We start from the raw sequence: 12,494 nt of genomic DNA, 5'->3' as shown, positions 1-12,494 counted from the left end.
AGTACTTGGTCCACTGCTTTTTAACTTGTTCATTAATGATTTGGAGATGGGAGTAAGCAGTGAAGTGGCTAAATTTGCGGATGATACAAAGTTGTTCGGGGTGGTGAAAACCAGTGAGGATTGTGAGGCACTCCAAAGGGATCTGTCAATTTTGGGCGAGTGGGCGTCAACATGGCAAATGGGGTTCAATGTGGCCAAGTGCAAGGTGATGCACATTGGAGCCAAAAATCCTAACTATAAATACACGTTGATGGGGTCTGAACTGGCAGAGACTGATCAAGAGAGAGATCTTGGAGTTGTAGTAGATAACTCACTGAAAATGTCGAGACAGTGTGTGACTGCAATAAAGAAGGCCAATGCTATGCTGGGGATTATTAGGAAGGGTATTGTAAACAGATCAGCCAATATCATAATGCCGCTATATAAATCAATGGTGCGACCTCATTTGGAATACTGTGTGCAGTTCTGGTCACCACACCTTAAAAAGGATATTATAGCTTTGGAAAAAGTGCAGAAAAGGGCAACTCGAATGATAAAAGGGTTGGAACACTTTCCCTATGAGGAACGGTTAAGGCGCTTAGGGCTCTTTAGCTTGGAGAAACGACGACTGAGGGGTGACATGATTGAGGTTTATAAGATTATGCATGGGAAAGAGCAGGTAGAGAAAGAAGTAATTTTCTCCCTTTCTCACAATACAAGAACCCGTGGGCACGCCATGAAATTGCTCAGCGGTCGGGTTAGAACGGATAAAAGGAAGTACTTCTTCACCCAAAGAGTGATTAACACTTGGAATTCACTGCCTCAGGAAGTGGTGGCGGCTACAAGCATGGACAGCTTCAAAAGGGAATTAGATAAGCCTATGGAGCAGAGGTCCATCAGTGGCTATTAGCCACAAGGTATAGATAGGGACTCTGGGGCAAGTGATGCTCTGTCATCTTGATGCTTGGGGGGGTCAACAGTGGGAGGGCTTCTAATGTCCTGGCCCCACTGGTGGACCTCCTGATGGCACTGGTATTTCTGGCCACTGTGTGATACAGAGTGTTGGACTGGATGGGCCTTTGGCCTGATCCAACATTGGCATCTCTTATGTTCTTATGTTCTTATGTGCTTCACTGTGGGGGAAACTGGTACAAAGGGAGCTTATATTCATAGTTAATAATAAGACGATTTCAGGGAAAGGTTTCCCTTCCACCTGCCAGATAAAATCTTTAGTGTATCTAAGATAAGAGGCTATTTTAGGAAAGAAGGATTGCAAAAAAGAGTCAACATATTTTGAAAGAAGTTCTAAAATGGAATTAGAGCCAGAGACTATCTGTCTACCTAAGGGTGGTCTTTCCTTTTTAGGTATCTTTGGGAGGATATAAAACACTGGTACCACAGCATTGTCAGTGTCACAGAACGTTTAACATTAAGACTTGGAGTAAGCATTTTCAATAGGTAACATGGCTTCAATATTTTTCCGTTTTTAGGTTCATTTGCTGCTCATATGTTGAAAAGGGGAGGCACACAGCTTAATATGGCAGCACATGTTTTTGCATGTATAAGGATGCAAAAGTGATCACGGGCATCTCCCGATAAGGGATAGCAGGCATCCTACTCTAGTGTGCAGAAGCAGCAATTGCTAATTCTGTTGCAGTACCCAAACCCACTTCCATAGAAAGAGCTCCTCAAAAAATAATAATAAAAAGAACATTACTGGAAGAAGATGAAAATGAAGAATGAAGACAATTTCATGACTCCCAGGACTATGGTCTTATACCAGTGGTCCTCCTGTGGGTGCCATGATGTTCATGTGCTCCTTCCTTCCTTCCTGAAGTCTTTCTTGCCACACAACAAAGAACCTTTTTGTGACTGGTGTCGCTCTGATGGCAGCCATTTTGTTCCCCTTGACGGCCATTTGCTTATGGTGCCCTATTCTCAAAACTCCAAAAGTATCCACAGGCTCAACAAAGTTGAGGACCCTTAGTCTCTATACCATTAAAAGACAACCATCACTTTCTTATTTGCCGTGTAATGGATGAGGCAGGCAGAGCCGAATCATTAACAACTTAGTTCAGGTTAATGAGTTATATTTAATTTTACAGTTCAGTCTCTTCAAACACTTATCTCAAAATGGAGAAAAATGAAGTAAACTAATTAAATAGTGGCTCACCATCAGGTTGAGAGTACACCTACAGATTCAGCTACATTTCATATACATCAAAATTACAACTGCAATATAATTCCAATCAAATGAATTACATATCTCCCTGGAGAACTCTGCCATTTATAGCTGCTCACTGAAAGGACAGAATGAACTTTTGTTCTCATATATGCTTACTAGACAAAGTTACATAGCAGGAGCTGAAAAACAAAATGCTAGCTCCTTTTAAAATGTTTAAATGTCTGCTGGCAGTAAGTAGCAAATGCAATTATATAAACCCAGAGGTCATTTCGGGGGGGAACGCGGGGGAACGCAGTTCCCCCGGGTGAGGTACGGGGGGCGGGGCACATGACGAAGCCCCGCCCCCTGCTTCTGGCCACCCCGCTTCCGGCCCTCATTCAGCCAGGAGGAGGCAGGAGAAGAGGGAGGCCCTCCCTGCCTGCCTGGGGCCAGGGAGGGCCTTCACGGGGCTTCCTTGCACTCCCGCCGGCCTTGCAGGTCCACTGCCGGGCCCTTCATGGGGCTCGGCAGTGGAGCTGCAAGGCCGGCACCGGTGGCCGGGACCGTTGGGGGCGGGGTGTGTGGCCTTATGACACATTTCCGGTGATGTCAGGAGGTGTGGCCTTATGACACACTTCCGGTGATGGCAGGGGGTGTGGCATATGCTAATGAGTTATGCTAATGAGTCCCCCTAGCTCTTGTTCTACGAAATGACCCCTGTATAAACCCATGACAAGGCCGTATCTACAACATGCCCTGAGTTATCTCATATGTGCTCTCAGCCCCCCTGCCCAAAAAAAAGGTGTCAGAGCATTAAAAGAAATACAAAATGGCAATAAATTAATTTGGTAAAGGACTTGGAAGACCGTCCTATGAAAGATGGATCTAGGGCTCTAAAGGGGGGGGGGTGTTTACATTTTTATTGCACCCTTCTGCCAAAGAATTCAGAAAAGATAGCACAGTTCTCCCATCTCCATGTTTATCCTGATAACCACCCAGGGGTAGGTTAGGTTGAAGGGGAGGGAATGAATACAAGTAGGCCAAGTTCACCTAATGAACTTCATCACCGAGTAAGGATTTGAACCGAGGTCTCCACAGCACTAACCCAATGCCCTAACCACTGTATTACACTGGCTCTTGCTAAAGCAAACTGGAGCGCAATGGACAGATGGGCTGGAGAGAGCAGACACATTTCTTCTCCTTCAGTAGCACCCAATCAAACCAATTAGCTAAACAAACAGGAGTCTGAGGGGCAGCCTTGAACACTAACAAGTTTTTATTCTAGCATAAACTCTTGTAAACTGGAGAACCACTCCATCAGATTCGTGAAGAAAGTCCTTCACACAGGGTTTCACGAGAAGAAGTAGCGCTCACATTCTTCAGCCACATCAGCTGTTTTAGAGAGGCGTAACTGTGCCTGTCTAAAGCCGCCCTTTAACCAGAAGTTAATTTCAGAATTGGGGGGGGAAAACTCTCTCTCAAAGGAAGCTGTCTCATCTCATTTAGAAAGAAGGGGGGGGAAACAACATTGTTCCCCCCCACACAGTCGGGTTAATTCCACCCACACACATATAAATCCTTGAGTCCCAAAGTGTTGGTTATTAAAATATTTTAATTAAAGAAATATTATAAATAAAATACTGGATCTATGCACAACAAACACTGACAACATATTAAGGAGAGAGAGAGAGAGAGAGAGAGAGAGAGAGAGAGAGAGAGAGAGAGAACGAACGACTAGATTTTAAAAATCTAAGCAAGGGGGGGAAAGAAACCCTGTTTGTCATTCACTAAATCCGTATCTCAAATATCACCGGCAAAAGAGACTTTCTTCATTGTAATTATATGATTAAAACTAAGACGACACATGACCACCACCATCTGGCTTGCCTGTAACATCAATATCCCAAAGCTGTTCCAAAAATGCATTCTCTGTTCCTGGGAATATAGATGTACATGATGTTTTGGGTTTTCTTTAAAGGAAAGGAATGAAGAAAAAAAACATCTGGAAGTCAGCATGCTTTTTCTGAAGCTTGAAAAGGGCAAAAACACATCTAGCAATGCAATCCTGACCAGAGGTACCCCAGTCTAAATCCAGTTTCTTCAGTGGGCTTCGGCTGGAGTAATTCTGGATCGCGCTGCAAGAATATTCTAAATGGTTCAGAGCAAAGATCTGATAAGAATCAGTAAGCACCCAATAAAGATATTCAGATCCCCCCCTCCCCCGGCTATTATTACTGCAGTTTAACAAGGATCTCTCCTGGGTGCTTTATCAACCCAGATTTTTTTTATCGCATTGTTTATGGCAGGTGTTTACAAGGCTTTATTATAGTGTTTTATATTTCTGTACTCCACCTCAAGTCTCAATGAGAAAGACAGGTGATCAACGAAGCAAAATAAAAAATATCGTTATTTTAGCCCGAATTGGCTAAAATCCCTGGGCTGCTCATCTGCCTGTTGGAGAGGGGCAATCCAATACTGTAAGAAAAGGACTGGGGTTTCTTCAACAGCTCACAGGGTCTTTGGAGCTATTCAAGTATTTCCTTTAAACCGTTTCCAATCTTAGAGTACTTATCGCAGCAGCAATTTATATCCTCTCAGTGGTCCCAGTTTCACACATGGATTTAAGATTTGTTTGTTTCCTACCTGGGTATTCCCCCCCCCCTTATTTATATATATATATGTGTGTGTGTGTGTGTGTGTGTCTTATTTAATATATGTCTCTCTACTTCAACTTTTTCCTTTCTTGGTGATGTAGGTTTAAAAGAACGATTACCTTTATGAATCTTTATAACTCAAGAGAATAGGACCAATACAAGTTAGTCTATATGTTAAAAGATATGATAATATGGTCGATACAGTTATCGTCGCTCTTTATCTGTTGGATTGTATCTTGGTATAATATGTTATCAATATTAACCATGTTTGTACTAATATCATATAATATCTATTTTAGCTGGCTGTAAGCACTTTAATACAGTTTGTATTTTGTTTTCACTGTTGTTGTAATAGAAAAATAAAAATAAAAAACTATAAATGAAAAAAAAGTATTTCCTTTCAGTCACTTAATTATTCTCCTTTTAAAAACATTTTTATCCAACTGTACTCTCATTGAGATTGCTCATTATTTAAACATTTTCATCAGCTTCTGTCTTCGGCATAATCACACACAATCTTCAGTTCTATTATTATGCATTTTCATATTGCCTTTAATATCCTGCACTGTTTAACTTTTGCCAAAAAGATACCCTAAAAGCCCTCCAAAGAAAGGAGTGACAATCAAAATTCAATTCAAAGAGTTAGTAACAGTAGCAACTCTCTTGCAACGCTATCCATAAACATACACTTAATCTGCAAAGCACGGTCATACGCTTAATCATTCATTGGTGTCACATTTTTATCCTGTGCTTTTCCCAAGGAGCTCAGGGTGGTGTACATCATTTCCCTCACATCTAACCCTCACAACAACCCAGCGAGGTAGGTTAGGCTGAGAGAGGAGAGAGCATGACTGGCTTACAAGTCGAAGAAAACAAAATTTCAACAATGTAAATCACATGAATACAATAACAGAAGGTGGCACCAGTTAACACGTAATTCTTAGAGACCAGTAATTAAATCTCAGATTGCTAACAACAAATTCAGCATTCATGTTGTCCTTGTATATTATAAGGGACAGTTTCAAGATCCACCCTCCAGGGGCTGCAGCCAATCACTGCCAAACCATGGACTAGAATGTTGAAAAAAGAAAAAAGATGCATTTGGCAGTCTGATTACTGGCCAACTGACACAGTTGGCTGCTACTGGATTTTGGCGGGAGAAGGGTTAGAAGTTCTACTGGTTAGGCAAGGAGTCCATTAAGGACTTTGGGCATTATGAAGATAGGCAAGGTTTGGGTGCTGTTCCTGTCAAAAACAGTTAAAAGCTAAAAGTCTATCTGTTCCGTGATATAAGACCACATCAGTCAAAACAAGAAAGCTTCTTTGTGATGGTTATGCTTTCTCAGGCCACAGCTCTCCAGTAACTTTTGTTACTGTAAGTAGAGAGGGCTGAAGAAAAGGAAAACAAAGAAACGACAAAGGCATGCATACTCACTGAAAGAAACCCATTTTTTAGTTGTTCCCATCAAGCCTACTGTACAGTTCCTTCCAGCCTATAATTCCCTCGTAACAGGCCAAGTGAATGGCAGGAGGCACCCTGAGGCCATGTGTTGCCCTTATTGAGGAATAAAAGACTAAGCAGTCCCAAAAGCAGAGTCCACACACACACACACACACATATATATATGGCTTTTTTTGTAGAAAAAGCCCAGCAGGAACTCATTTGCATAATAGGCCACACCCAACAGCAGAAACTCATTAGCATATTGGGCCACACCCCAACAGCACAGCTTGTTAGCATATTAGGCCACACCCCCATGCCTTCCCTTGAAGGGAAGGGAAGGCAGCTTAAACTGTCTTCCCTTGGCTTGCCTGAGTGCCCCAAAGCTGCAGGGCGCCCAGGATAGTTGGCCCTTGGACAGGCCAGGGAAGGCATGGGGAGGCATTTAAATGCCTCCCCAATCCTTCCAGGCCCCCCCCCCCCGGCCCCCCCCCCCCGGCCCGCCCGCCTCGGAGTTGCCGGGGGTGTGTGTCGCTCTCCAGGCCTTTCCTCTATAGCCACGCATGCAGAGGTTTTGGCTGTAGTGAGTGTGGCCAACTCTGAAGCCAGCCGGAACTCCATTCCTGCCCAGAACCAGCCCTGTATATATATGTGTGTGTGTGTGCATATATGCATATATACACACACACACATAAACTTGCAAAGCATGCACAAAAATAAACTATCTGCAAAGATTTCCCTTTAAATGAAGTTTATTTCTTTCGTAGGAATCTTGCCGGGAGGAGTAAGATCCTTAAAGTGAGTGCATTCCTTACAGTGCATTCCTATGCAGGGTTGCTCCAGTCAATGTGCACTTAAATTAATGGGCTTAGACTAATTCCGCATAGAATTGCGCTATCAGAAAGAGTTCCCCCGTTCTAGACTCTTTTTGCCTTGTCAAGCCAGTCACATGCTTATTTGCATGGAAGTAAACTGAGTCCAGTAGGTTTTGTTCTCTTAACAAAGCTTATTCTATTACAATTATAAAAGAAATTAAGTACACAATTGAGAGACGAGCCTGAGTACCTAGGGGCTGGTTGTGGCTAGAGGAGGCTGGAAGGGTTGGCAGACACCACACTGGTTTCCCCTTAACAGAATACAGCATGACGGCACACAAGCCTACTGAATCAACGTCAGAGATTCTTTGTAAATTCACTTATATGTTATCCGTTAAGAAATGGATTACTGTGCAAGCGGGGCAGATCTACTATGAAACGAATGAAACTGAAGCTTCAGGGCCCCTAATCCTGGAGGGGCCCAGAAGCAACTTTTTTTATAATGAGTGGATTTTTCAACAAAACTGATGGAGTTTTTTAAGTGTTTGTTATTAAAATAAGACTATTTTGGTGACAGAACCATAAGCCAATGGATTGAAGTACTTAATATTGACTTTAGAATATCCTCTAAATTAAATATGCTCTAATTAAACTAAATATGCTCTAAATTGAAGAAGATAACAGCAGTTACTCAGATCTCATTGCCCACTGTACAGCCCATTTTCAAGAGCTCCACCCCACCACCCCGTTCTCTCCCCGTGGACCTTGTCGGATGTTGTCCTATTGTTGCTGGTTAAGAAGCCCCCCCCCACAGTTCAACCTTCAGGGTCCCAAAAATGTAGGGCCGCCACGCTGTGCAAGGGACAAGGATGGGGACAAAATCAGAGCTAATTCATTATGTCTCTGCCCAACATTTACTGCCCTCTGCCCTATCAGTCCTGTTGGGCACCAGCCACCACACTGCAACCAAGCATTGTGAATTTCAGACTTTGGGTGGTGTTGTGTATGTTCAGGGTTCCACACTACCAACTCCCCCACTACCTGCCCTTTTTGAGAGTAGTAGTCAGGCCATCAGAGAAAGTTTGAAACTGATGGACCTCCTGATGGCAGCTGGTATTTTTGGCCAGTGTGGCAGAGGGTTGGACTGGATGGGTCCACTGGCCTGATCCAACATTGGCTTCTCTTATGTTCTTACGTTAGAAGCAGTTAAGATCCTTCAAGTCATCAGTGTTAATATTAAGCAGCTTGTGTTAATTCAAGTCATCAGTGTTAATATTAAGCAGCTTGTGTTAATGTTCCTGGATGTCTGGCGGTAAGTAGACTTTAAAAATAAAAACATAATCATTTGGTTTAATGTTAATCTCATTGAAAGCACAAAAAGTGCAATTGTAAAAAAAGGGTCACACCTGACGTAATTTAATTTTGTGTTTTAAATAAAGTACTAAATTAAATACTTATGTAAGTGTTAGTTGAATCTGTCTGCAGCTCTCATGATTAAAACAAACACTGGCTGCGATCCCACACAATAAATAATCCACCTTCAATCCACTTTGAGTGCACTTTCCAACTGGATTTTACTGTGTGTGAACTGGCAAAATCCAATTTGAAAGGGCACGGAAAGTGGATTATTTAGTGTGTGTGATCGCAGCCACTGTGTTGTTATTCTTGTTTCTTGTTATTTACGAATTTACCTTTTTATCAAAATAACTACTATGACAGTATAGGGGGGTTACGGCTCTGCCCCAAATCCTCAATTATAAAACAAAAAGTATAGAGGGGAAAATTTCACACCCTACAAACTTCTTTCTGTTTAAGTCCCCCCTTTCTAGATCTGGAGACAGGCGTCATCACATACCATTACCCATATATGCACTGACTTGTACTGATCCCATATACCAGTTGGCTTCTCAGACTGGCAGTATGAGCTGGTTCAAAGGGACTCTAGTCCGTTGGCCGTGTCCTTTCAGGAAGCAGACAGAAACATCACCTTTCGTCTGCTATGGGAAGGGGAACTCACTTCTGGATGAGCAGCAACTGGACTAAAGTGTCTGACTGCTTTGCCACATTTATTCTCCCCTCTCAGGCAGCATCCTGAACCCTCCTCTCCCCTGTACAAATCAAGGCGGCAGTGTTGGTGGTGGGGGGCACTGAAGCAGAAGAAAGAGAGGCAAGGACTATGGGAAAGTAAACCCGTGAATCTGACTCGTACTGAATCTAACCACTGGTCTATCAAGATCAGCACCATCTGCTCAGACTGACAATGGCTCTCCAAAGTCTCCAGTTAGAGGTCTTCCATATCACTGACAATCTGATCCTTTTCACCGGAGGTGCCAGTGACTCCAGCTGGGACATTCTGTATCCCAAGCAGACGCTCTACCACAGAGCCCTCCCTGTAAACACTCTCATACTTCCTGGACCCTTTATTAGTGTTTAACAAATGTTCATCAGGATTAAAGTATTTGAATGATTAAGATGTTGTGACACGGACAACCTTGAAAGTGAGCTGAACAATAAGACTGCAGGGGTAAGAGAGACCAATGGAAGTCATAGGCTTTCTAGAAATAATACACACTACCTGCTTTGATGCACCACAGACTCTCTTAAACAATGGAGACTAAAATGTTGTTACCATTGCAACTTTAGTTGTTACCATTATAACTTGAGTACTATTGTTCCCCCCAGCCCCAAGAAAGGTGTAACCTTGAAAATGGAAAATAAAATCCAGCAGAAGTCAAGCTATTCAGCAGTGATAGAATGCCAAACTAGGTAAAGAAGCATACACGGAAGGCCTTTTTTCAAATAAAGAAAGCGGGGATGGAATCAGAAGCTTGCCAACTTCCAATTTAAAAAACAAACCACCAACAACAACAACAAAAAACTCTTTAAGCTACTGTACCTTTTATTTTTTGAAGGATCTTTCTCATCCGTTTTTTCATTTTCATTACTGGGAAGCCTGGCTAACCTTTCTCCCGTCTGAAGATTTAACTGCACATGTAATCCTGCAGGAAGAGCCTGACCTGCAAGCAACATGAGAATTTTATGACGCGTTTACAGTGCAATCCTAAACAGAGTTATACCCCAGGTCCACTGACTTCATACGGTATAACTCTGTTTAGGATTACACTGCTGTTCTCAGGATTTGAATTGTTGGTATATACTTAAGCCACAGAAGGGGTCACGGTTCAATGAGATACAACCAAGAAACTATGGTGCTGTACACTAATAAAAACTGGTTTTATAAAAACACTAAAGTACATTGTTTTCATTCAAATTTCAACACATTATTATACAATACACTATCAGAGAAACACTCTTATCACAATATTTTCTGAGAATCCTATAATGTGGGAAAATCAGTTTCTGTATGTCTTTTACAAAATTCCAAAATTCTACAGCATTATATTTAATAATACAATCCAAATAGTATGGCTTGTGTAGAAGATAAAACATAAGCTAAAGAAGCACAACTGTATAGTCATTTAAAGTCCAAAATGTCCCAGTGGGAAAGAACACAGTCCTGAATTCCGATGACTAGATCAGTAGACAAAGACTCCAGATTTGTTCGCTTCCTATCATACTGTCTTCCTCAGATCATGGACTGATATAAAATAACCATCATTTACAAAAAATAGTCACAATACAACCTCAGTAGTGCCATGTCATAACTGGATCAAAAAAGAATTAAAGACGAACACACCTGCTACTAAGGCTATCCATTGTATCTGTTGGACACCGCAATTATTCATTTTTGTTCTTATAACCCAATTTTCCAAAGTTTATACTAAAGAGAAAATCAATCTCATTTTAGTACTTTTATCAATTCATGTTGTTGTTCAGTCGCACAGTCGAGTCCGACTCTTCGCGACCCCTTGGACAAGATCTCGCCAGGCCCTCCTGTTTTTATCAATTCATAGTGCTACACATATCTCAACTAAAACTTCCAAATATAATAGTATATTGTTTAATAGTGTGTTGAAATTTGAATGAAAACAATACACTCTAGTGTTTAAAAAACAGTTTATATTAGTGTACTGGGTCATATTGGCACGGTTTCTATAGTTTCTTGGTATATATTTAAGTACATGGATTTTTATATCAATTTTACAAAACTTACAGCCCAATCCTATGCATGTTCACTCAGAAGTAACCCTCTTGTATTCAGCAGAACCTGCTCCTAAATAAAATTAAGTGTAGAAGTGCTTGACATATTTAATAGACATATTTACATAATTAAAGCTCTTCTGTGTAACTTGTCAGGCAAAGAGCTTGTTTCGTGGTGTGCTTTTAAAAGAGACTATAAAGTGCTTCATATTTTTATATCTTTTCCATTATATCTTATTTTCTTTCACTTTACTTATGTGCATAAATTTGTTTGCTGCAGTCTTTAAATTCAACAATTAACTTTTGCAGCCAGTTTTAACGGCATGAGCTCTAGACTAGCTGTAGCACGAATGAAAGGAGCAGTGACAGCACGCCTAGTAGGGATGTGCATTCGGTTCATCCGAACCGAATGCACCCCCCAAAATGGCCCATTCGGACCCCTTTCGGGCTGCTGAAGGCCGATTCAGATTCTCTGATCTGAATCAGCTTGCCACCGAATTCGGCCCCATTATATCCTATGGGCCACTGAAGTCAATGGCGAAAACATAGGGTAGATTCTGGGGGCTGGAGGGGAGGGGGTTTGAGGGAGAGGCTCCAAACTCACAGGCTGCTGGAGCCTCTCCCCAAGAACTTTATTCCCACTATAGAGAACAATGGAGGGGATAGGGGCATCCTATTTGAGGACCCGTAGAATTGGACTCCCTGGTCCAATGCTCTTGAAACATGGTTGGTATCTTGGGGAGAGGCTCCAGCAGCTACCCTGCGAGTTTGGAGTCTCTCCCTCAAGCCCCCTCCCCTCCAGCCCCCAGAATATACCCTATGTTTTTGCCATTGACTTCAATGGCCCATAGGATATAATGGGGCTGAAATTGACATTTGGCTGGCGGAAAGACTCCCCAATGGGCTCCTACTGAGGAAACTGACATGCGGGAGTCTTACTGCCAGCTGAAATTGATTCTGCCCGATTCGGCCAAATCCGAATGGGGCGAATTATTTTTTTTAGCACACCCCTAACGTCTAGGTTGCTTTGCCATTCCTTAGGGCTTCATGAGGCTGCTTTTCTTAGTGATGGAGCTCAACCCAGCTCTGGCAAAATTCAAAATGACGTCTATTGCGTGCTTTCTTCTGGAAACTCTTCTCTGTACCGTGAGCCAGTGACCCCATCAATCTGAAGAGAGATTTGTACTTTCAAGGACTATTAGGTCACTATTCAACTGGTGCAGGTGTCATTTATGCATGGTGGCGAAACCATTTGTTATGTGTATCATTTTTGGTTGTAAGTAGAACTATATAAGAAGACAGTGGTCTCTAGTGTGATTTGTACAGCGTGACAGATTATT

The 12,494-nt window shown here is 42.1% G+C and overlaps 1 protein-coding gene across 1 annotated transcript in view; it reads right to left on the bottom strand.

Moving 5' to 3' along the window:
* Positions 1 to 12,494, bottom strand: part of SIL1 (SIL1 nucleotide exchange factor) — a 96,366-nt gene that overhangs the window by 75,073 nt on the left and 8,799 nt on the right. Inside the window, exon 4 of the mRNA XM_015411010.1 lies at positions 9,950 to 10,070. Within this exon, the coding sequence (XP_015266496.1) occupies positions 9,950 to 10,070 (121 nt within the window). The remainder of the gene's footprint in view (positions 1 to 9,949; positions 10,071 to 12,494) is intronic.

The sequence above is a fragment of the Gekko japonicus genome, unplaced genomic scaffold (genome assembly GCF_001447785.1).
Source record: "Gekko japonicus isolate JY-2015 unplaced genomic scaffold, Gekko_japonicus_V1.1 scaffold428, whole genome shotgun sequence".
Lineage (NCBI taxonomy): Eukaryota > Metazoa > Chordata > Lepidosauria > Squamata > Gekkonidae > Gekko > Gekko japonicus.
The sequence above is the reverse complement of the archived record's forward strand: the minus strand, read 5'-3'. Positions and strand labels throughout refer to the sequence as shown.